This window comes from Astatotilapia calliptera, chromosome 12 (assembly GCF_900246225.1).
Source record: "Astatotilapia calliptera chromosome 12, fAstCal1.2, whole genome shotgun sequence".
Lineage (NCBI taxonomy): Eukaryota > Metazoa > Chordata > Actinopteri > Cichliformes > Cichlidae > Astatotilapia > Astatotilapia calliptera.
Window position 1 is genome coordinate 27,594,563 of NC_039313.1, and position 25,536 is coordinate 27,620,098.

General features: G+C 37.4%; 2 protein-coding genes across 4 annotated transcripts in view; both read left to right on the forward strand.

Moving 5' to 3' along the window:
• Positions 1-1,328: 1,328 nt before the first annotated feature.
• Positions 1,329-19,563, forward strand: mccc2 (methylcrotonyl-CoA carboxylase subunit 2). Of its 3 annotated transcripts, none has more exons than XM_026187898.1 (17): positions 1,329-1,557; positions 3,459-3,525; positions 4,585-4,669; positions 4,955-5,056; positions 5,314-5,441; positions 6,243-6,355; positions 7,730-7,843; positions 8,023-8,087; positions 9,326-9,425; positions 9,519-9,614; positions 11,619-11,691; positions 11,808-11,884; positions 15,022-15,088; positions 15,385-15,541; positions 16,457-16,571; positions 17,910-17,995; positions 19,152-19,563. In XM_026187898.1, exons 1-17 carry the CDS (start codon positions 1,426-1,428, stop codon positions 19,267-19,269), a joined length of 1,695 nt encoding a protein of 564 aa, XP_026043683.1. In that variant the 5' UTR covers positions 1,329-1,425; the 3' UTR covers positions 19,270-19,563. The 3 variants fall into 3 exon arrangements, with proteins under 3 accessions (XP_026043683.1, XP_026043685.1, XP_026043684.1); XM_026187900.1 differs by lacking the exon at positions 1,329-1,557 and adding an exon at positions 1,598-1,630; XM_026187899.1 differs by lacking the exon at positions 1,329-1,557 and adding an exon at positions 1,673-1,789.
• Positions 19,564-24,282: 4,719 nt separating this feature from the next.
• Positions 24,283-25,536, forward strand: part of tmem8b (transmembrane protein 8B) — a 36,120-nt gene continuing 34,866 nt past the window's right edge. The window contains exon 1 of the mRNA XM_026187552.1: positions 24,283-24,472. Coding sequence (XP_026043337.1) covers positions 24,388-24,472 — 85 coding nt within the window. The 5' untranslated portion in view covers positions 24,283-24,387. The remainder of the gene's footprint in view (positions 24,473-25,536) is intronic.

The window sequence follows — 25,536 nt, forward strand, 5'->3', positions numbered from 1 at the left end:
AATATACTAACACTTTTTGTAAAATTACACTGACCGAATACATTTCCTAGACAATTTACCCGATTGAAACGACCACATTATTACTCTAATGATTATCCTAACAATCAGCCAATCTGAAAACGTCCAGTTTTCAACTTAAGCACCTTGAGGGACCAGTTGTTGTGATTTGGTGATATATAAATAGAAATGAATTGAGTCTTCATTTTAAAATTGGATTATTTGTTTTCACAAGGAAGACAGATCCCCAGAGTGTAACTGTGTAAATAATGTACAAGAAGAGTAAGGCAAGCACACACACTCATGTAAGTTCAGCTCAGCTGTAGTGCTTTTAAAATCCACATGATGGCAGCTTTGACGTGCGATGCTCTGCTTGCTCTCATGCTTTCAGAGGAGAAATATCAACAGAAGTTTGCAGTTCTGGCCCTTGGAGCCGATGCATAATTATTATTATTATTTTTTTTATTTCCATCTGAAAATGGATCTGCAAAAATTTATTCAGAAGCCGATTTACAACCTTGAGGAATAATTTACCAATTTAGGCCTATGGACAATAGATAGTTGGGAAAATATTTAGATGGGTGTTTTTTGTTCCCATCACAAGGCTAGAGAAAGAATTTAAAAGCTACACCTAAGCTACACCACAAAAGGTTTTAGCAGCCACTCTAAATTTGATGCAACAAATATGAAACAGTGCTTACTTCAGTTACAGCAGTACTGTTTTCATAACAAGAAGAACCTGAACGGGGATCTTATGGTAAAAAAAAAAGTGTTTAGGCTTTTAAAAAGATGCAAGATTCTTTACTTATATTTTGTTTAATTATAGCTATACCTTTACTGGTGCATACAATTCAAATAACAGATCAAGTCAAAGTCAAAGTCAACTTTATTTGTCAATTCTGCCACATGTACAGGACATACAGAGAATAGAAATTTCGTTACTCTCAGATATACTAATGTGTGTGTATGTATAAATATATGTAGATATGCATAAGACTATCTATATTATATATAAATATGTGATTTTGGAGGATGTAAACAGTACAGCTTGACAAAAGAATTGCACATCAGAGCTATATATAAGTAAGTTTAAAAACTAAAGTGATAGAAAATGCTGCATTTAAAACCACTCTTTACACTATTTGTGTGAAGCTGTAGAAAAGGCTGCTATAGGGAGCTTGATTTAAATATTTCAACCATATGACATAATTGTAGGATTTAGAAGTAACAAAAGACAAGCAATATTCATAAAAAAATGTGGTGCATTTTCACAAATCTGCACATGTAAACCGTTTCTTTAATCAGAAGGTGGCGATATGGAGCTCTACTTCCCCTGCCAAAAACCACAAAAGAAGATTACCGCTAGGTTACCTAGCAGGCTAGCAGTTGCTAAATTTGATCCCGTTTAATTAGTCGAGAACATTTAAAATGATCCTGCAGTCATTCAAACCGTGGCTGCTTCGTTGCAGGAGTCTGCCGTTGGCTTGCACAAGAGCGTACCACGCAGATAAAGTCGCTCGACTCGGCTCACAGCCTGATAAACAGACTTCTGAATATCAGGTAGGTTAGCCTGTTGCTAACGCCTGCTAGTCAAACAGTAAGGTAACAGTTCGGAGAGTTCAGACGCATCCAGGTGAGGTGTTTTACACCTGACGGGCAACAGGAACTAATAACATTCCCAGACACGAAGGAAAGTGTTTGTTTAGTCTGTCCCCTATGTTGAAGTTCACTCTAGAGGTCAGATTCCTTAAAAGCTAAGAATTTATCGACAATATCAGCGCTGAAGAATTAAGTGAGTTGTGGAGCTAAACAGCGTGCAAAAAAGTCTACCAGTCTAACTGTGAAGGTGCAACCTCTGAAAGTGAAAGACACAAATAACAGCTTTGCATGTCATTGCAACAACAATACATTTCTTAGAATAACTGATTAGTGAGGCTTGATGTTTTATTGCTTAAAGTTGCTAGTTTGAAGCTATAATTTTGTGATTATATCAATGGCACAAAACAGTCAATTCATCCTCAGTGGCACAATCATCAGCTGTTTAAATACAACATAAAAAAATCATATGCACACAAGGACTGTAGTGCTTTCCCACTTACGCCATTAAGGGTTAGTTAGTGGAAGCCAGTTACAGGTACAGATGTCTTGTATGAATCAGACTGGTGTTAATAGCAGGTTACTGTTGGGGTTGAGTGGTGTTTTAATTCAACAGTTAATCTGTTTTTTATGACAGCGTGTTTTTGTCATTCACAATTTATATGTGAATTACAAGTTTCAAAATACAAGATGATCAACTGCCCTTGAAGGTAAACTGTGTAAAAATCTCACCATGTCACGAGGTATCAGTCGATTGCCGATTGCAGTCAACTGAATTTTTTTTCTTACATTAACCAATTCAAGTGCATAGTACTAGCTATGTTGACCACTGTAGGACAAACAACTCTGCCTGCCATTAATCTGTAGTGCGTGTAGGTGTAGTAGGTGCATGTAGTATATGTCCACGTTTATTTACTGGAGGAGGCTGCAAAACCTTGTGAAAGGAGTCTAATACAAATCGATGAAGCACTGCTGTCTTTGCTGCTGTTTTCTGCTGTTTTATCAAGTGCCTCTAACATCTCTGGACTCAGACTCTTAGCAAATAAACTCTCACTAGGTGAGAATCCAATCAAACTGTTTGTTAGAGGCAAAGTGTGATTTTTTAGTACAATCAAGCATAATATTAACAGACACAATATTCGCTTATAACCAGCTGTTGCTGTTGTTTAGCTGGTTTGTAGACAGCTGTCCAGAGATCGGAGGTTCGCTTGTCCAATCTGATGACAATAAGTCACTGTGACAATATCTAAGCATGTTTCCATGTGTTAGAGCCCTGACTTCAGTTCAGGAAATAAGGCTTGAGGTGAGCAGGATGAGGATGAGTTTCTAACCACATGCCGCTTGCTCCTTCACATTTTTGCTTCTTTGGTGAACAAGATCTACTCTCAGTTTAAAAACCATAGGTATGATCCTTAAATCATATCACATCTTGAATCTGAAGGTGCAGGCATGAATTAAAATTTGCCTCCATTGTACTGCCTGTGTGTTCTCGTCTCCTCTGCCTTTGGCGTACCACGTATGCGGTCCGTCTCTGGCCACACATATAAAAGGTTATTTGGCAGAACGGTGATGCCCGTCTTGTCCATTGTATTCAGTTTGCAGAGCAACATGGGAGCTTCCACAAACTGCTGACCTCTTCTGTGTTTTTTAATAAAATTATCAATTTGTTGGAACACATAACTAAACACTAATCAGTGTATATTTATGAGTACAATTTTTTTTATATTAAATAAACTCAACAAATGACTGGAGAGCATTTACATCATCATCATCATTTACATTTTCTTATTTTAGTGCAAATCTCTTACAGAAATTGGATTAAGAGGAAACTCTAACAAATGAATTTCTCTCTTTTTGTTTTTTAGGAGAATTATGACCGAATGAAAGTTCTTCTTGATGAGCTGAAAAGCCGGACAGAAAATATTAAATTGGGTACGTGTTCGCACACAGCAGGTTACGCACTATCCCAGAGATAAATTCATCACTTTGTGTTTTCATTTCAGCAGTTCAAATTAGTGCCTGAGTTCAGGCAATCTGGGTGATGAAATTGTTGCCCAAACATCATTGCTTACACCTATGTGTTCTAGTAAAGTAATCAGGTTCCACTTGTAGATGATTAAGCCTTAAGGGACCTGCTCTAACACGTAAATGCATAAAAAGCACTTTTTATATGGGAGTATGTGTTAAACTGCATGCCGTTTAACACATAGTTAGCTGTTTACTTGATCTTAACATAATGTAAAAAACATAAAATAATCTACTTCCAAACTCTGTAATGAGAGGTTGCTATTATTAGAGAGGCGTAGCTGGAACTCAGGAGAAAAGTTATGTTTAAAAGCAGTAGACAAGACATATTAAAAAATGTATAAGTTATTATGATTGTGTAGTCTACTGTATAAATATATAATAAAAGTAAGAAATATAAGACTTGTGTAAGATTGTTATTGTTTATAAAACATTTGTTTTTCTCTTCTGTTTATTTGTTTTTAATTCTTTTTCTCTTTTTGGTGAAAATTAGTTAAAAAAGTACAGTATTGCTATTTAGAGCAAGTTCTGTAAAAAGTATAGGTGTAATAAGGTTTCAAATTTTTATTCTTTTGATAAATGATGACATGACTAAAATAAAATGACAAAACATTGCAACTAATTGACCCAACAAAAGGAATAAATGTGCTGAAAGTGACAATAGAAATTATTTTCAGTAAAACACAGAAAGTTGTGACCCCGACCGAGGTACACGTTCGCTTATTTTTCAACCCTACTGGCACACAGAAAAACATCAGTAACTACAAAAGTCACAAAGAAATGAATAAAAGCCTGTCCCACCAGGGATTAACAATTCTTGGTAATTTTATGTTTTTATTTGTCTTACACCATCAGCACTGTCATCAATGCTACTTGCAAGAGTAGTAGTAGTACTTGCAAAATATTCTCAAATTGTTAAGTTTGTAATTTTGTTATTATTCATTTATTACTTTTTAATTAATTCAGGAGGAGGAGAAAAAGCAAGAAGACTTCATACTTCCCGTGGGAAACTGTTGCCTAGAGAGCGCATAGACAGACTGCTGGATCCAGGGTATTACTGCTTACTTCTATCTTTGTCACAGATTTAAAAGTCATGGCTGTTTCATCCCCCCTAGCTTTTGTCCTAGAATTTGTCCTTACACAAACTGTGGTATCACTAGTTTTAAATGTCTGATGGTGTCTACAGTACAGTTCTCTGTACAATGAGAAGAAGCAAAAGAGGATAATATTTCTCTAAACTAAAATGTACTATTTTAAAAGAACTTGTGCAGAAAAACATGGATGCATGGATATGAATTTGTCTTCTTTTCCCCGCTTTTATTTCATGTTATTGCAGGTCTCCATTTTTGGAATTTTCCCAATTTGCAGGATATGAGTTGTATGGAAAAGAGGAAGTCCCAGCAGGCGGTATAATTACTGGAATTGGGCGGGTTTCAGGGCAAGTGCTATAAATGTTTATGATAGTCACCAGATTTGAATGTAATGCCTTTAAAAAATAGTGAAAGTGTTTCGTTCTGATGATCATATGTAAAAATGGTTCAGTTTAATAATTTGTCACAGATGAAAATTTATATTTTTAACCACAGGATCAGATCCAAAGTAATTACAGTGTAGGTTTTCCACTAGAATCTCAATTGAGTACCACAGGTGCATAATCTAATATTTATTTATTCATTCTTTTCTAAATGTTCATAGAGTGGAGTGTATTATTGTTGCAAATGATGCTACTGTCAAAGGGGGAACATACTACCCAATTACAGTGAAGAAACACCTTCGTGCACAAGAAATAGCCCAGCAGAACCATCTGCCATGCATTTACTTGGGTGAGTATCTCCATATTTGTAAGGGTTTGTAAAACACTAATAAACGATTATCTACAGAATCAAAGAATAATAATATTATTAATAATAATTATTAGTAATAAAAAATAATAATAGTAATAATAATTTTCTACTATCCCTGTTAGAATTTAACTTTAAAATACAGTAGGACTGTTGGGTTAGGGTTTGTCAGTTCACCTGTGCAAGTAGAGCCTGACTGATATATGCAATATGTTATAATGGCTAAAAAAATAAACATTTCAAAAGTAAGAGCGAGATGGATGAAACACTTTAACTGTGTTATAAGTGATGGTGTTGCATAGTTTGTCCACCAGAGGACACTCTGCAATTTCCCTGTTGACAACACTTATTTGGTTCACCACAAACACAACAAACCAGCTTACCCGTGTTGTTGGCAGAATGTAAATGAGTAATCAATGACTTGTAACAGTAAACCAAACTACATTTTCATTATATCTTAGTAAACACTCATAAATAACTGCTGGGGAAATCTGTTTGTTTCACACATCGGAAAAAAAAACATTGGCCAGTATATCAGATTTTTAAATCACCAAATATTAGTATCAGTATTGGGCTTAAAACCCTATAACAGCTTCTTAAGGGACTTATGGGAAAAATCCTAATATTTGGGTTGTTTTTTTTTGGGTTTTTTTTGGTCAATATTTACACCAGAGACATCCCAGAATGCCCTGCCTGAGGATAGCAGGGAAGTCTGTCTCTGTAATCTAATTATAGTCGAGATGTTTATAATAAGTGAGTTTGTAATGTTTTTATCTCCTTCAGTGGATTCTGGCGGTGCTAACCTGCCCAGGCAGGCGGAAGTCTTTCCAGACAGAGATCATTTCGGGCGCATTTTCTACAACCAGGCCAGGTTGTCTTCAGAGGGAATAGCACAGGTGATGCATTGTATTAACTCATTTAATGGGCACAAAAGCAGAATGATAAAACCCTAACGGAGTGGCTTTATAATTTGCTTGCCTCCCCCGATTACATCTTTACTAAAGCCCATTATTGGGCTTCCACGTTATATTTGTTTACCTTTTAAATAATGACTTTTGTTATTCTTTCATTCTATACGTGTAGAAGGCAATATAAATGAATATACATGAAAGTCACAGTCCTCTATTATGTATTTTTTAAATTATTTAATTTTTTTCACCATGCTGTCTTGGGGCAAAGGCCATTTTGCTGCAAGGCAAAGGCAATAAAAATACTGAGCGACAGATACACAAAAGAAATTAATTATGGCAGCAGGGGCATTCATGGCCTGTTGGAACATTGTGGGAAAAGCTTCCATGAACAGAAATTGACAGCAATCACATGATAAACTGTATTAAATTGAAATTAATATTTATTTAAGAACACAGAAGAGCCTTTATCACCAGGGTTATATCACATTATACTGCTCAGTGTCTGTATTTTTTGCAGTTCTGGTAGCTCTCTCTTTTTTCAACCATACGTGTGTTTACATCCTTGTTGAAACAAGAAAAATATCAAAGAGCAGAGGTGGTATATTCAAATGAATTCCACGCTTGAAGGCTCTTCATGTTTTGCACCTGCAGGCTACTCAAATCCATCTTATATATGATGATGAAGAGAACTGCAGCGGTTTTGCACTGTGCACGGTTTTGCACCTGTCTTGCAGTCACATCTCTATTGATTCAAGGATGATAAAAAGCAGGATATATAACCCCCTCACCAAACCGACCTTCACTGTGTGTTAGTTAGAAAGCTGTTTTCAAATTCATCTGCAGGAAGACGAAAGTTTTTCAGAGCTATAAAATGTTTTGGCCAGTGTAATGTTCTTTTGGAATTTTTCCTTCTCTTGGCAGAATAATATATGTTCAGAATTTATTTCTGGAAGAGTGGTTTTCTTGAAAATGCAATGTTTCTATGAGCCCACCTGAAATAAGAGTTGTAGTTCCCACATCTAAATTGAATACCATTCCCTGTCCAATAGGCATCATAAAGTCTGCAGTACTCATAGCTTAAAAGTTGTTGTTCAGTGATGTAATGGCTATTTTGTTTCTAGTATTTAAACTTTTCAAGTGAAACTATAACCAGATTTTTTCTTTGGTAATGGAGTAGTCATAGGTGGCATTATAACTGCACATAAGGTTAATTGAAGTTTTAAAGAGAAAAAACCCCCTAATCATATGCAAATTATTCAAAGCAGAGTAATGAAGATATCTTTGAAAATGCCTGAAGGATATGTTTTAATATTGTACATGTCTGATATGAGACCTAACTATTTTTCTTCTCTCTTCAAGATTGCTGTCGTGATGGGCTCCTGCACTGCTGGAGGAGCGTATGTGCCAGCAATGGCAGACGAGAGCATCATCGTACGGAAGCAAGGAACCATTTTTCTTGGAGGACCTCCACTGGTTTGTTAATTTTTTATTATTTCTGTTATTATTTAACATTAAGTAACTGACAAACAGACAAATATTGTGTTTAATTTTATAGAGCTAAATGTTTGTTCATATAGCAAGCTATATATTTGAACTTGTACTGAATACAAGAGATGAAATGCATATTTCCTGGTAATATAATTCTTTAATAGGTCAAAGCTGCCACTGGGGAAGAAGTTTCTGCAGAAGATCTTGGTGGTGCTGATCTACACTGCAAGTATGAACAGATCATTTTTATGGGATATGTGGGATTCAATATTAGCTCTCATCTTGACTTTTAAATACCAAAGAGATAGCTAAATAGTTTTCGCAAAATATATACATCAGGACTTGATGTTCGAATCCCTGAAAATGACGATTTAATGTCCTCTGTGACCTTGTGTTATACATCCAGTTTGGGTATTCAAGTGATGCTAATTACAAGCTGGGTTGATAGAAAAGTAGATTGTTCTCTTACTGAAATCATAATGTTATACAGATCCTTAAAGCAAATTCACTTTCCTTGTTTCTGTGTCAATGAGGAGGCAGTACTTCACAATGACAAAGTGTTGTTACACAAAAGAAAAAGACTAAAATATCCAAATATCCCATTTACTTAAATATCCAACTACTTATTGTTATTTTCCCCTATTGTCATGTTGGGAAAGTTCCTACAAGCTTGGAACACCATCATTTTAGACACGTGTCCCATTACTCTTGATAGTTGTTTGGTAGAAGCTTCACCAGGTTTTTTTTTTTTTAGACATCTCTAGATGCTTTGTTAGGTTCAGGTCTGGACCCTGACAGAGTTTTTCCCCAAGCAACACCATTGTTTTCTTGGCAGTATACTTCAAGTTAGTCTTGTGTGATTCTAGTTGCTTGTTTAACCGAGGTCCTTCTTCCCAGATGACTCAATTCAGTTGAGCAGCCAAATTTAGGATGACTGTTCCAGGATTAAGAATGATGGAGGTTATTGTTCTCTTGGATATTATTGTGTCTTTCCCCAGATCTGTGCTTTGAGACAATCCAATCTAGCACACCTACCAATAGTTCTCTCGACATCATGACTTGTTTTTTTCATCTACAGTCTGCTGTGTGTGCCTTTCCTGATTATTTCTATTTAATTAAGTTAGGCACAATTGGAATCCAGTCAAGTTATATAGACATCTCAAAGATCATTGCTCTGAGTGTCATAGCAAAGGATTTGATTTGACTTGGGTAATTAAAGTGTTTCTCAGTTTCTTTCTTTCTTATTTTGAACCAATTAACAAAATACATTTTGGGCTTTGTCTTTGTTTCATATAAAAATGAACTCAATCCGATTATTAACCCTTTCATCGAAAGCATGAAATGTTCAGGAAACTTTCTACCTACACTATGTACTACATAGAAAGTACTGTAGGTTTTTTTCCCCCACAGTAATGATTTATAAGGTAATATTTCCAATGACTGCCTTTGTTTTTTCTTACTTTGCAGAAAATCTGGAGTGACAGACCACTATGCTTTAGACGATAACCACGCTCTTCATTTAGCGAGAAAGACAGTGAGAAGCCTTAACTACAGAAAAAATATCGAGGTCAGTCTGTTTTTTACAGTCAACAACTTAAATCAAACTGTTCTCTCTGTAGCTTCATTGACACTGAGTCTTTTTGTTTGCTTTTTTTTTTAGGTTACTATAGAACCTCCTGAGAGTCCTCTCTATCCTGCAGATGAACTCTACGGCATAGTCGGAGATAACTTGAAACGTAACTTTGATGTCAGAGAGGTAATTGCCCAGTTTCCAGAACGATGGTTTCAAGTCGCACTTAAAAAAATTCCCTTCTATATTAAGTGATACGCTTTCACAGGAGTGTGTGTAGATCTGTGATGGACTACACCCTATTATTCACTAGCTTGTAGAACTAGAAATAACTTGGAGTAATAATGTTCAGTGTGACTTTATCAGTGTTTCACATCATTGTGGTGGATTGTTGTCCCACTATTCTAACATTTCTTCAGTTCATTGATTTCTGCAGAGCTCTCCTAACATACCTGCACAGCATTTCAATCAGTTTGAGGTCTGGGCTCTTATTGGGCTGTTGCAGCACCTTGATTCTTTTCTTTTTCAGCCAGTCTGTTGTAAATTTTCTGCTGTCCTTGAGATCGTCATCCCGTTACGCAACTCAGTTGTGCCCGTGCTTTAGCTGTCAGACAGATGGCCTCATTTGGCTTTAGAATATGCTGGTGTACAGAGGAGTTCATGCTTGACTCAGAGACTGTAAAGTGCTGCAAAACAAGCACAAATCATCTCTCTTCCACCGTGCTTGATAGTTGGCGTGAGGTGTTTGTACAGATCTGCTGGGTTTGGTTTTCACCTTACATGGTGTTGTGCATTATGACCAAACATCTCCACTTTGATTTTGTCCAAAGGACATTGTTCCAGAAGTCTTGTAGTTTGTTCAGAAGCAACTTTTTGAACCTAAGCTGTGCTGCCATGTTCTTTTCAGAGAGCAGAGGCTTTCTCCAGGCTGCACTAACAAACAAGTCCCTTGTATTTCTAATTGTATTGTCATGAATGTTAACATTTAACATGCTAACTGGACCCTGTAAAATCTGAGATGAAGTTCTTGTTTTTTTTTACGCCACAGAAATAAAAGGCTGATGGAGTATTGTTGTCACCCTCCTGGGTGAGTGGGCAGGTGGGCAGTGTGGGCACCCACAATTGTAAATACAATAACTCAAGAAAGATGCGATGCAGATTTGGAAATCTTTACCATGGGTGCAGCTGCTAGAAGCTAGAGCATTGCTGGGCCTGAACTTTGGTTCGATTTCCTGGGAAGATTGTGGCATTGTATTAACACACACCTGAATATTCCAGACTAGAAAATTTCTGTTCAGTTTTATTTATACAGCTCCAATTCACAACAAACTCTCAAAGCTTCTGCTTTTATAGGTCACACTTGCTGATGATCAGTAAATCAAATACTTCTGGTTAGCAACACCTGGCTGCTACTTATCCTGTTCCTATGGAATTCCTTTGAAGCAATAAGAGTGTACTAAGCTTTTCACAGGACTGCTTGGAAGATTTCTTTACCATTTCTGAACATTTCAGAATCTTATTTGGATATTTTGTAGGATACTGTGTTGAACCTCTTAGTAATTAGTTTAAAATGGTGAGATAAATAATACGACTTTTCTTTGCTATGATATTATTTCTTTAATGTGAGTCAAATATAATAAAATCATTCATTCATCTCATTGTTTAATACAGCCAAAAGACTGATTTACACAATGTGGAAGTGCTATGACTGCTTTAAGATTTGTAAATAAACCAATTTTGATTGGTTTATTTATAAATCTGGCTGTCAGAGGTTCAGAATGCACTTTAACAATGTTGAGTTGTCATGTTCTCCTATCAGCAGCTGAATCAATAATAAGGTGGCTGGCATCAGTCACTTTGCTTTTCTGCTGTGTGGCAGTGCTTGCCAGATATTCTCTATTGGTTTAAAGCTTGTGCCCTTTGATTCTTGATGTAGACCCGCGAGCTAGAATTACTGCTTACTCTACAGATGCCAAAGTGTTTGTAGTGTAGAATAGTATTGGCAGTCCATTTAAGGTTGTAAGATCAACTGAGTGCTGCCTCTTTACAGGAGTTTTTCAAGTGTAGCATTGCTTTTAGCAGAGTGAAAATCACTTAAATAAGTAGAAATTGTTGAAAAGTTGTCACTATCTGTGTTATTTGACATTGCATCACATTTTTTATAACTTTTGTTTACTGATTGGATTGCAGGTCATTGCCAGAATTGTAGATGGCAGTAAATTTGATGAATTCAAGGCATTCTATGGAGACACGCTTGTTACAGGTATGTGAACTAGTATTGATTTCAATTTCCAAGACATGGTTGATTTTTTTTTTCTTCTCTAAATTTAAAACCTGACCATTGTTTGAGTTCATTTTTGTGAATTTGTACCTTTTAAGGATTTTCAAGGATATTTGGTTATCCCGTTGGAATCATTGGGAACAATGGAGTCTTGTTCTCAGAGTCTGCAAAAAAGGTAAAGGCACTTTATAGCTACAGATAAATCAAACTGTAAAAACTGTCTTTTATCTGCAAAAACAATACAATAAATAAATAAATAAAACCTATACAAAGTTAAAAGCTGAATTTCCAGGAGACTGAGCTTTGTACTGTTTTTGTGCCTCTCAAAATGTCAAGGACTTTAAACACTGTGTGGAAATAGTACAGATAGCGTGCTCCACAGATATTTGCTGCTTATGAACACCAACATTTTTCTGTTTGTAGGTTATTTGCACTTCTCATTCACATTAGAGTTGTAGTGTTTCTCCTATGCAAGAAGCCTTAAAATGCACCTTTACATCCTTTCACGAGTAGTCTGATAACTATGATAGCATTTAGAAACCATGCACGGAGAACAGTAATAATTTTCATTCAGTGTAATTCACTTAATTCTCAAGCCAATTTGCTGTGCACAGAGCTGAACTTTATACAGGCTTAGGGAAGATGAGGGGCCGAATTTGTGATTATAGACTAATAAGTTTTTCTAAGCACGTTTTGAATTGGATTACAAGCTTGACCTGAACGAAGATTTCTTTCATTCATTTTTACTTTTTATTTTTTGCGAGGTCTCAACATGACATTATAAGCATTGGCTATCTCGTCACTATAATTACTTTCAAAAGGGTCTGATACAGTGCCTCAGACAAAGATGTGGAACAGACATGCTCGGGGAGCATATTCAAGAAAAATCAATACAGTACCTGCATTTCTGAGACACGCTGTCATCGCTAAAGACATGCCCAGGCTTCCATTATGCTAACTTTTAAACTGTTAAAAGCTTTTTCCAGTTTTTTCTGTTTTGATAAAAGGGAGAGGTATCAGAGATACGATTAGATTTCTGTTGTTCACACATTCAAATTCAAATTCAAATTTTATTTGTCACGTACACAGTCATACACAGTACGATATGTAGTGAAATGCTTGGACAACTGCTCGTGACCTAAAGAAAACAAAAAAGGAAAAGGCTATGAATAAGATAGGAAATAAATATGAAAAATTAAAAAGGGTAAATTTAACTAGGAAGGAATAAAATATAAATTAAGGTTAAAAATGAAATAACTGTACAACACAAATTAGAATGAAGGGTAAATTTAACTGGGAAGAATAAGATAAAGATAAAATATATAAATTAAAGTTGAAAATAAAATAACTGTACAACAAAATACACAATATAGAACTATATAAGAATGTATGAAGAAATATAAATAAATATATACACAATAACAGCAGCATATACACAATAACAGCAGCGTGATTTAAGTAATGAAGTGAAACAATGTCCAGAATGTCCAGTGTGTGTAAGAACTGTATGTGTGGGTCAGTACTGTGTGGTGGTGTGATTGAGAGACCGTATCGCCTGCGGGAAGAAGCTCCTCCTCAGTCTCTCTGTGTTGGTCTTCAGGGAGCGGAATCGCTTTCCTGACCTCAACAGAGAGAACAGTCTGTTGTTGGGGTGGCTGAGGTCCTTCACGATCTTCCTGGCCTTGGTCCAGCACCGCCTGCTGTAGATTGAGTGCAGGTCAGGGAGCTCGGAGCGGATGGTGCGCTCAGCTGACCGCACAACCCTCTGTAGAGCTCGTCTGTCCTGCATGGTGCTGTTCCCGAACTAGGTTAAGATGTTTCCCGTCAGGATGCTCTCTATGGTGCACGAGTAAAAGTTCCTGAGCACCTTGGAGGGCAGGGTTAGGGTCAGGAGCAATGTTATAGATAACCTTATCTCATACTACCTCATGCTACCATATTATCTCAATAGAACACTTTGCTCTCAGACTGCAGGCTTACTTGTGTTTCCGAGAGTATTTAAATGTAGAACAGGAGGTTTCAGGCCCCTCTTCTACGGAACCAGGTCCCAGTTTGGGATTTGGGAGACAGAGACCCCCTCTTTTTTTAAGATTAGGCTTTTGTTCTTATAGTTAGGGCTGGATCAGGTGAACACACTCTTAGTTATACTGCCATTGGCCTAGGCTGCTGGGGGCTTCCCATAATGCACTGAGTGTTTCTTCTTCTTCACTCATCTGTTTTCACTCTTTGTGTTTATACTAATAAAGAGTGTGTTGCATTTAATCAACAGCTACTCGTCTTTTGTCCTGTCTCCCTTCCCTTACCCCCAGCTGGTGGCAGTAAATGACTGCCCCTCCCTGAGCCTGGTTCTGCTGGAGGTTTCTTCCTGTAAAAGGGAGTTTTTCCTTCTCACTGTTGCTTGCTCAAAGAAGGGTTTCTGACTGTTGGTTTGTTCTCTTTATTATCGTAGGGTCTTTACATTAAAATATAAAGCACCTGGAGGCAAATGTTGTTTTGATTTAGCGCTATATAAATAAAGTTGAATTGAAATTGAATAATTTCACAGAGAAGCAGTCATATTTCACATTGTTTCCAACTGTTGTTTGCACTTTGCAACACACAAAAAAATGCTTCACTGAAAGAGAGCCAGTGGAGGAAACTGCCAAAATAAAGAAAACACCTGAGTAATTCAGCAATACAAATATATGGAAATGAGTTGTCTCCACATAGTTCAGTCTTTTGTATGTGTTTGTCTGTTCAATATTTCCTGGCAGCTCTGTGTTATGCAGTGATTTTTTCTGACATAACTGAAGGCCATTCACTGCCTTCGTATTTAAACTAGAATACAGAAAATACAAAGTCAGTGTAGCGGCAGGTGAGCTCGCTCCCAAAGTAACTGGTTTCTGTTATTTCTGGATGGATTGAGGGGAGGCCATGAACTCTGTTGCTTGTTTTATTTATTTATTTATTGTATTAACAGGTGTAATGCAAGATTCAAAAGCATCACCTCAGGCAACATTGTGACAGTTTACATCTTCTTGTGAAAATACAAACTCCAGATGTAATCCAAACTTTTCAGTGGGTTATTACCCAGATTTCACTTCACTGGATAAACTTGTGTGCTTTGAATATATTTTCTTAAAAATTTACACATCTCTTTCCTTTGGCAGTTCATTTAAAGTTTATGGTCTCTTGGTTATTTCTTGAGAGGCCCAAAAAGTAAATCATTACCATCTTGTACTATTTTAAGGTAATACATGTTTGAACTCTGGGCAGTTGTTCTTTAGGTCTGAGAATGTACTACATGTAATGAATATCTGAAATTCTTTTCAGGGGACGCATTTCATTGAATTATGCTGCCAACGAAACATTCCACTTGTTTTCCTCCAAAACATAACAGGTCGGTGGGAATTCTTTATTTACATCGGTAATTTTGTTCTGTTGTGGGGTTTAGATGTTGTTTGTTACTCGGCAAACAATTCTGAATATTATTTACTTTAATTGCAATGTGATCTGTGATCATACAGATAATTTTATAATTTACATCATAACCAAATCTTATTATATGATGTACAAATCTGTTTCATTAATCTCCCAGTTTGACTTATTTCGTGTTTAAGATTAACACAGCCAGACTTTCCTCCTTGAAATAACAACACAGGCTTAGGCTATCTCTTGTCTTCATCTTCATCTCAGGCTTCATGGTGGGTAGGGAGTATGAAGCAGGAGGAATTGCCAAGGATGGAGCCAAGATGGTTACTGCGGTTGCCTGTGCCAGTGTACCCAAGATTACTGTTATCATTGGCGGCTCCTATGGTGCGGGAAACTATGGCATGTGTGGCAGAGCCTACAGGTATGAAGAAATTCTCTGTAGGGATTAGAGGTTTGTTGGAATAAAAACGCAGCCCTGGTAACAGCTAAAGTAAATTAATTCATTGTGAACTATTGCGAAACACATTAGCTGCTTCTCTGCGAAATTCAAGTGTACAAAATGTACAAAATGCAATTGCCTTTCATTTTGTGCATCAGATAGCCTTGGACGTCTTGCGTGTAGGTGGTAGTGACCTTTTGTAACAGTAAAAGAGACTTTCTAAGTGGAACCCTTTCAAAGCTAAGAAGTATTTTAAAATAAAAAAAATAAATTTTAATCAAAATAAAGTGACATTTATTACTCGAGGATGTATCATTATTTTGTCTTTTTAATTTTTGTCAGCTATTTTTCAAAGACTAGGAGTGATAAGAAGCTGAATTATTGATGTGTAGCATCCTTAGTGAAGAGCACTCTACAACAGAGTGCAGTGTATTTGTATAGGTAGATAGACTGATGGATAGAAGTCTTAAAATCACTTGAGGAAGTTTATCAGATTTTGCACAGCTCCCTCTGGATAGAAAAAAATGGTTTTAACAGTATTAAAATTACCATTCAAATAGCTTTAAGCATGTATGAAGTCAGTGGAATGATAATATTATTGTGGGCACACTCATGTTTAATTCCTATCAGGTTATTTGAGCTGTAATAAGCGTCCTCATGTAAATTGAAATAAGCATAAATGATTTAGTGTTTTGGAAAGTTGGAGCTGATACTCACCCTCCCTTAGTCTTTCTATGAAATATCAAAGAAGTACTTTTCCCCAGGTTAAGCCCTCCTAGTCTCTCAAATCATATTTTTGATGTTCAGGGTTTCTTTTGTTATCCTATTGGTTGTGATCTAGGTGACTATTCTGGCTCTCGAAACATACTCAAATTGACACTGTTTCTTGTCTCACAGCCCACGTTTCCTATACATGTGGCCAAATTCCCGAATCTCTGTAATGGGTGGTGAGCAAGCTGCCACTGTCTTGGCTACCATCACTAAGGATCAGAGGGCACGTGAGGGAAAGGAGGTAATGATTCATGTTAATAGCTTGACACGGCAGACTAAAATCTGTGCTCCGCTGGAAAGGCTTGAATTGACTTTAGTGGGTTTCCTGCCAACAGCATAAACATTATGAAAGACACTTTTCTTTCAATAATGGTTTGACATGGCACAGTGAAATAATTTCAGTGTTAAGTGTGACTGTGATGACTTATCCTGAATAGTGTAGCCATCAAATGGCTGTCATTAAACTGTGTCAGGTATGCTGTTATGGGGCTATTAACCAGTGCATTAATAGCTTCAGAATGACACCTCACATCAGTGCCCTGCTGACAGCCGTTTTGATGATGTTTAAAATGTTTCAACTCAAAAAGGTTGTAAAAACTAATCATTGGGTCAATTTTTGAACATGTATCAAATATTCTTATTTTTTTCTGCTTTTATTCTACATGTCTTCACAGTGGAACACAGGTTGAACTACCGAGAGCTTATTAAATTATACAGTATAATACAGCTTACATGTTAAACATGTATTAGGTGTACAGTCAGTACTACAGTTGTTTGCCCCACGAAAACACAATTGATAGTATTCTGAGCCTGCACCACTCATCACTTCCACCAAAATAAGAACTTCCTTTGTGATTAACTAACATAAGTCGAACTTTACGTGAGAACTCAAATATCTGGTTCAGTCGTTTAGAGCACAGGATGGTCTTTTCCTTGTCATCTTCCTAGTGCAATTGCAGTGTCCGATTGCAGCCATGTGAGTGCAGCAGGGGTAATTGTGCAGTGAATTCCCAGCAAGTATGGTGTCATGTGTCGTGCCTCCTGCAGGCTCTACACTAGGTACCCCTCAAATGAAGTGTTTCCAGTAGAGAGAATGCATCTGAAGCATTTTATCTTCGATTATGTGCTTCATGTGAGAAAGGATAACTTAGGGCGATGAGCTTATGTGTGAAAACATGTCTTCCTGGTTAAAATTAAAGCAGTCCAATATAGAGACCTTGAATTACAGTTTAATGAATTCAGTTTTTCTTCATACCATTTCTTATATTTTTGTTGCTGTTTAATTTAATTTTTCCCCCTTTTTAAAAAAAATTGTTTCTGATATTTACAACAGTTTGGCCCATTTAAATCAGTAAAGATTAGCTTTGCGTTATTTATCGAGTGTTTGATCTGTTTTTATTGTGTTCACAAAGATTGGCTTGGTGTTTTCAAGCTGGGGAAATTGACCTTCATGGCAAATGAAATGGCTGTGTGCTTTCAGCTTTACATTTCACTACACCTTCAATAATTCAGACAACCTTTAAAACGCCTCTGGCGCAGGTCCTTACCGCCTAATTCTATTTTCTCAATATATTCACAGTTCACAGCAGAGCAAGAGGCTGCCATGAAGGAGCCAATCGTGCGGCGGTTTGAAGAGGAAGGCAGTCCGTATTACTCCAGTGCTAGGTGAGATCTGCTCATCCAATATGTTGTATTTTAGGGATGTGTGTGATAAAATGAAGGACTACACATAACTGAGTCTTTGAATTTCCAAAATTGGTTTAACTACTGTTGCTAAGATAAAATGTTGTTTCTCGAATGGCAGCACTGGCCACAAATGAACTATCAGCAGGCCACCAGCATGTGTTTATAATTTATTTTTTAGACTCTTTTCAGTAATCTCACATTAGCCTTATTTTCCAAGAACTAAGAAACCACAAGACTATTCATGCAGGACCAGTGATGCTGTGATGTTTTTCTTTAGCATCAGATGTCCTGTTGTTTAAATAATAAGAGCCGTGTTCTTTTCATTTAGTCCCTGAGCTGTTTTCATTGTGTGTTTGTAAGCGTAGAGTACAAATCCTCATGTGGTGATTACATGTGCGTCTTAAAATGAGATGGATAGTATACTGTACATATTTATCTAACTGGAAACTGCCTCACTGACATTAAAAACCAATATAGTTATGAAGGTTAAACACACATTTCAGAGCATGTCGGTGCTTATTTTTGCAGTTAATTGTATAAAATATCAAGAAAGAGAAAGGCCAAGGGGCAATCAAGGCCCCATTACACACTAATTAATCACAAGCTACCCTGAAAGCACTTGTCAAATTTATGTGTGTCATTAATGCTTGAAACCTGTTGTATCAGAATTGCTTGCTGTGGAAGCATCAGTTAATGAATAAAAAAAATTAGCTAACTGCAAAAGAGTAAGAATTTTGAAAACTGATTTATCTCTTCATTTATTTACGACTTAAGCAGGAGCTGGTATTAGTTTCTTAAATATCAGGTCTTGCTTGTCTATTATAATCATTTATCTGATGATACGCTTATGATATACATATACTATATTATATTAACAACAGCCATATTGTTTGCTCTTTAATGAAATATAGGTCCGACTCTGAAAAAAATACAAATCTGATACCTTGCAGAAAGGAAAAAAATGCAAATCTTTAAACCTAGACTATAAGGGGAGTCATCCAAAGAGAGGAAGACAAAACCTTGACACTCTATTAAAGTAATTGATTATAGTCCTGCACAAGCACCGCAAGAAGTATCGCATGAGTGAGGAGTAATGTGCCATCTAATAATGTGGAGCACTTTATTATTTTTACAGGCTGTGGGATGACGGGATTATTGATCCTGCTGAAACTCGTATGGTTTTGGGTCTGAGCCTCAGTGCAGCACTCAATGCACCAACAACGAAGACACGTTTTGGAGTTTTCCGGATGTAATGCTCATTTAGTTTGTACATATAGAGACACGAGACTTAGTATAGATTTACTGTTTATATAGTATTTCTCGTAGTTTACCAGATTGAGTAAAAACTCTCACAGAGTTGGGATCGCTCGACTTTGGATACCTTGAGCTGTGACTGGATGATGGAACTGTTGTGAGACACTTCCCCTGTTAAGTTGTGCCTTAACTGTTTTCATTCCAGTGTAAATGCACGTTTTCTTAAATGTGTTTCATTTGTTGGCTCAAGTACTGTAAATGCAAACAATTAAAAAAAATGTGAAAAGTTCAAATTGCTGCCTTTTCATCAATCGTGCATGGCCAGAACGAAAGAAATCTTCATAAGGGGGCACTGTTTAGCTATAAATATCTGAGGTAGTGTAGAGGAAGCATACAAGCACGCACAGAAGGACCTGCGTATATAAAAGGAGAAAAAGTATTTTGAAGATTTCCAAGTTTAGTGTAATTATTTATTATTTAGAGACACTGGAGAGTTTATTCTTGTCTGGCTTTCTGGGGCTTCTGCTTGTTTATTCTTTTATTGTAAAGCACTTTGTGATGTCTGCTGTGGAAAGGTGCTGTGCTACTATTGTGTCAAAGGCACAAATAGGATGTGGTCTTATATCTCATGCTGCAGACAGAGTGTGCTGTGTGCCGAAGCTAAGCCTCAGAACGAGTTCTTCACTTTACCAGCTGGCCAGCCTCTCTTTCCCGCCCTCCCGGTTTTTCATTTTGTCAATTTATCTTTTTAATTGAACATGTTGCACACAGTTGATATGTTCACATATTGGTATAGACCATCTGAATTCCCCCTTGCAACAAGTTAGGTTTTCCTCCGAAGGATTTTCAGAACCCAGGGATTTGGTGCAGGAGTAGATTTGAATGTTTGTATGAAGCCAGGTGGTTAAAATGCTTAACTGGAAGCCCTTCATGCTCCTCTGTGTATGACTGTGCCTGGTATACTGAGGCTGTGAGAGCCTCACTTTGGGGAGAGCAAAAATACTCAGGCCATGATATGTGTGGAAGGTGTGTGTGTATGCATGTGTATGCCACCCACACACACACTTTTTAAAACTGGTTTGCTGGTTATTTCTTCCTTCGTGTTCCACCAAATGTCACTGTAGGAGGACTTACCGAGCACAATGGACCCTTCTTCAAAGTTTTTACTGAAGTAAAAAAGCCATAATGATTCAGAAAAGTCCTATTTTAAGAATGTTTTAACATAGAGTATACATCAGAGAGTGAAATATCACTTAAATGTCAAATTTACTTTTGGTCCATTTTTTTTTTAACCAGGAGATATGCACGTGAGATCTAGAATCCTTTTTGGAAGAGCGTCCTCCACAAGATAGAAATCAACAGTCACAGAACAACACACGCATAATACATTAAAGAAATGAAGTATTGAGATTAAAAATATCACTATAGAAATACCTGAAAAATGTGTTTCACTGTAGGTCAATGTCTAGTTAGACAGGTGTGACAGCCTTCAAGTCATTTCAGATTAGTCATATTTAGTGAGCTCAGCTTCCTAAGATTTAGTTGGTTTTGCAGCAGATTTCAAGCAGATGGAGCAGCATATTTGAAAACACTTTTTTCTCTCTCTCAAATTCAGTAGAGGCTTTGGGGATGGATAAAAGAACTAAGTCTTGGGAGGGAAGACAGTAACTTCCTACGCATTTTTGACTGATGTAGGTCAGTAAGTAAGATGGGAGCAGACCAAGAATAGTTAAATAACAGGATGCCAGCAGATGAGTCTACAGGACAACAAAGCACTAATCCAGCTGAAGCACAGATACAAACAATTCAAAGAAATTGATTCAAACAATCAAAAGCATACGCTGTAGAAGAACTCTACTGAAAGTAGATCCGGCAAAGGAGAAATGCAATGCAACAAAAGTGACTATCCTTGCAATCGCCGACACAAACGTTAAAAAGAAAATACTGAAATGAAGGTGAGTACTCATGTGTAAGTCGACTCTTGGACATATCCTTTGTCTATCTCCATGTCTGCACCATGGTTCCTCATGGGAAGAACCACCTGATGGAATTTTAAAAATCTGATTCAGTGACCAACTAAAAATCAGTTGAAACACAGTTGTGACAGTAATCAGGAAGATAAGAGTGGGGCATAATAACTAATCAGAGGTGCAGTAGCTGTCATCCTAGAATGATTCCACAGATAATGCACAACTTACAATCTAGCACTGAAGCACAGATGGTCAAGTGCTTCAGCCTTGGCACAGGGGTTTTCAATGGAAATCTGTCTCCATTGAAAAGCTTAGTACAAAGGACACAAGACTGCAATATAAAACTTTGCTATACAGCATAAAGAGTAGCTTGAATATTGGCAGCAAATTCTTTAGTCACATGAGACCTAGAGAGCTTTGTTTGGCTCAGATCGATTCCGGCATGTTTGGCCTGATGTTGGCCTGGAACAATGACTGAAATCATTGTCCTGACAGTGAAGCAAAGTTTGATGTTATTGGTGAGTGCAAAAGGTGTTGGAGAGGTGACATTTGTAGATTGCACCATGAATTCTCGTGAACTAGATAATTCCCTGTCTCCAGAAGCCTGCCAGAAGAAGAATAGTGTAACATGACAACAATTCAAAGCGCACAGCAAAAGAGTTTCACACAAGTGTTCTTAAAAAATAAAAACTATGAAATGCTCAAGCATGTGCCTGGCCTGGATCAGAATACCTCTGTAGTAGAAAGTAGAGAAATGTAGAATAACAATTCTCTCTGGAAAAGACAGACTCAACTATTTCTCTCCAGGAGCTTCTATAATGTTTGTGTCTTTCACAATAAAAAGGATTGAGAGTGTTATTAAAAAATAAATAAGTATTAGCTTTAAATTTCCACAATGAAAGGTGTAGTGACTTTTGTTGGATTGAATTCATCCTGTGAGGTCTGTTAATGCAGTTACTGCAAGGTGATCCAGTTTTGACTCACTTCACATGTAAGTGATACATAAGTGGTACAGGTGTGCACTCGCTTTTGTTGAAGCTGTTTATTTACAGCCTTAGTGATCTTTCCTACTGACTCGAACTACTTTTAATTACAGTAGCAATTAAACTTATGAAACGTTTTGCCTCTGAGGATGTGAGCTTCTCCTAGGATTCAAAGGAATAAGAGGTAGTTGGGATAATTTCCAAGACAGAGGCAGATTTTTCATGACCTGGCCACTGGCAGCACTGATTTAGATAACCATAAGCATATACTTTCCTGTGTCTCTTTTGTGTGAGTGCTGTGCATCTTGTCTGTGCCCGTGTGCTAAATCGAGTCTGTGTATAGAGCGCCTTCACAAACAAAATGCATTGAAAGAGCTAAAGAAGAAAAGGCCGGCTTTAAAAGAGGCAGTTTCAGTCAGTCGCAGTGAAACAGAACAGTACCTTAGTTGAATATTGTGGTACCTCATAGAGAGGCCGGCCATAGACAGTGGGTTGCCATGCGTGGGTCGTGGTATCTAGGGAGTCTGGCAATCTTTCGAACTTTGAGGAAGGCTTCAGAGTAAACTATGGCTGCTGCAGACACTGCACTGAATCATAGCAATAAACCAAAGATTTAATTTTTATTTTTTATTTATTATTTGCTGCATTGTTCCATCGCCACATGAAAGTAATTATAAGAAACCACATTTGCATAGCATATCTTACACCTCTGCACTCAGTTTTTACTTAGATTGTAGTTTGAATACAATCTTCAACTAAAGAATATGTAACTATTTAGCTCTCTGCTCCTCCACAATCACTATTACTTCAGGTTCCAGTGTTGAATTTGTTTGTTTCTCGCCCACCTTGTTCTGTAACATAGTCAAACCTTTGACTTTTATTTGGTCAAGGATAAGAAGAAAGTGGATTTCTCTGTTTTAGATCAGTGAAATGTCAAACTATGCCAGCTACCTGATGTAAAAAAGCAAATATTTGTTTTGTGTACTAGTCATAAATGAATTTAGACAAAATTCAGCTACTCTGTACTCTATAGTTTGCTGCTTAAATTAAACCCTAGGCAATTTAACTGGCACCCATCCTGTGTGTTGGATTTATTAAAGTCTTTGTGAGTTAGTGTTAGATGAGTAGAGTTACATCTTGTTGGGCACATCAGTAACATTCTTTTGACATTCTTACCCTCCACACATTTTCTTTTAGCTCAGCTCTAGTGCTTTAGTTTAATGTTTCATTGATGACAGATCAATTATACTCAATCCCAATAAATCAGCTGGGACACTTATGATTCATGTCACCCCATGGCCTAGAAATAAAAATCTGAGTCATTCTTAATGGCAGTGTCCTGGTGGTAGCATGATGATTGTCTGACAAACACGTCACCCGATGACCACATGATCCTTAAAATGAAAAATTCAAACTCCTCAAGTATATTTTGTGTATTCATTCACTTTTAAATATTTTTCACTGGATAAATGTAATGACTCATTGTCCACTTGTGCTTTGTTAACTGTGGTTTGACTGCTTTTATATTTGAGGCCCAAATTGAGCCCACTATGAATCATTAAAATAAATCCTTTTAGCCTTTCATTTTATTTATGCTCACGTAATATGTTATATTTTAAGGAGTATGTATATTGCTAGTTTTTTAAAACTAGACTGACACGTGGAGTTGCTGCACTTTTACTTTTTTTTTAGTCTAACAGAAACCCAAATTAGTTGCTTTGAATTTATTAATCGCTGGAAATCGTATTTTATTAGTTTTGAGGCTTGTGCACGACCACATAAGATGAAGTCTTCCATTCCTCCAAAGTACCAACTTTGTGTCCTGGGTCCTGGCAGAAGAGGCTGCAGGCTCGAGGGGCAGCTGCAGCCTCACACCTCACTCGTGCCCGTGTCGGGTGGCCAGGACGGCGAAGTGTGAATCCTTGTGGTGCAATCTACGTCTGCACTATCGCCGGACTGACAGGGCCGGAGGTCCAATGAAATAAGTCGACATATTGAGGTTGTCAAATCAAAGCCAAAGAGGAGGCGCTGTCCCGTCGTCGTCTGAATGACGTCATGCACAAACAGCTGGTCGTTGGCAAATATCTGAAAAAATGTAGACCAGCAGAGCGTCTGAGAACTGCACTCGGGCTGGAGCCCCTCACAAAATATTCTGCTTTTAACGATGTGGCAACTGGAGCGCCTGGGCTCAGGATGTAGCCCTCCGAGGCTCCTCTTGCTTGTTTACACCTATCTCTGCGCTGTTGGAGGTGAGTTTCCATTCAGTGAGTGTTTGATTCGCGGAGCTGTTCCTTTTGTCGGGGTGCTGAAATCCTCCCAGCAGCGGCGGCAGCATCTCATCCTGTCTCTGGCTTCAATTCAGTCTCCGAAACATCCACAGCTGCTGCTTTCAGTCTCGGCCACTGACAAAACGGTTTTCCTGAACACGGACCTGCTTCGGTTACGTTACGTATGGGGAAGGATGCTGCTAATTATGGCTCACAATGCACTGAGTGAAGCTCCTATAGGTTGTAGGCTACGATACGGAGGTCTAAATGTGGTCACAAGAAAACCGATCAGTCCGGACGTGTTGACTCTTGTTACCTTTCATTTGTTCTCGTTTTGCGGAGACGTGAAGGCTCAAAGCCAAGTTAGTGCACGCTGGCACGGCTGACTACAAAATGTGACCATAGTAATGGGATAAAGGGAAAGGTTAAGTCAAACCTTCTTGTTTCCCGTCTTAAATTTAACCTGCTTTGATAGGAGATGAGGACTAAACTGGTTTAACTGGATAATGGGACAATTTTGAAGTTGACTTTTGTAAAATCAAGTTGTTTTTAGGTTTTTAAATGTATGAAAAGTGCAGCATGCTCTCATTATTTCTCTCTATCTGTTTCCTTAAAAAAGAAGAACCTAAGCGTATCCTCCTTGATTTGTTTTCTTTTTTTAAATGTCTATCCATGAAAATTTCTTTGCTGCTTCAAGACTGAGGTGTGCAACAAAAATCTGATAACAATGAATCCATACCTACAGCACAGACTGTACTGGCTGTGGCCACTAAGGACCATACAGGTCTGTCTGACTTGTTGCTGTTTTGCTTTATCAATTCTAGTAACTCATTCGACATATTTGGCTTTAGACAGAAAGCCCAGTTTACCCACTTTACCCTTCCCCCCTGCTTTCTTGGATATATCTCAGTAAAACAGAGACAACAGAGAATTAGAGCTTATTCTTTACCATAAAATAATTTATGTTAACCCACTTGATTGCCAGGCAGATTGTGCATGTTTAGATGTGTATGAATTGTTAATGTTTAATATCTCTGGTGTCTGCA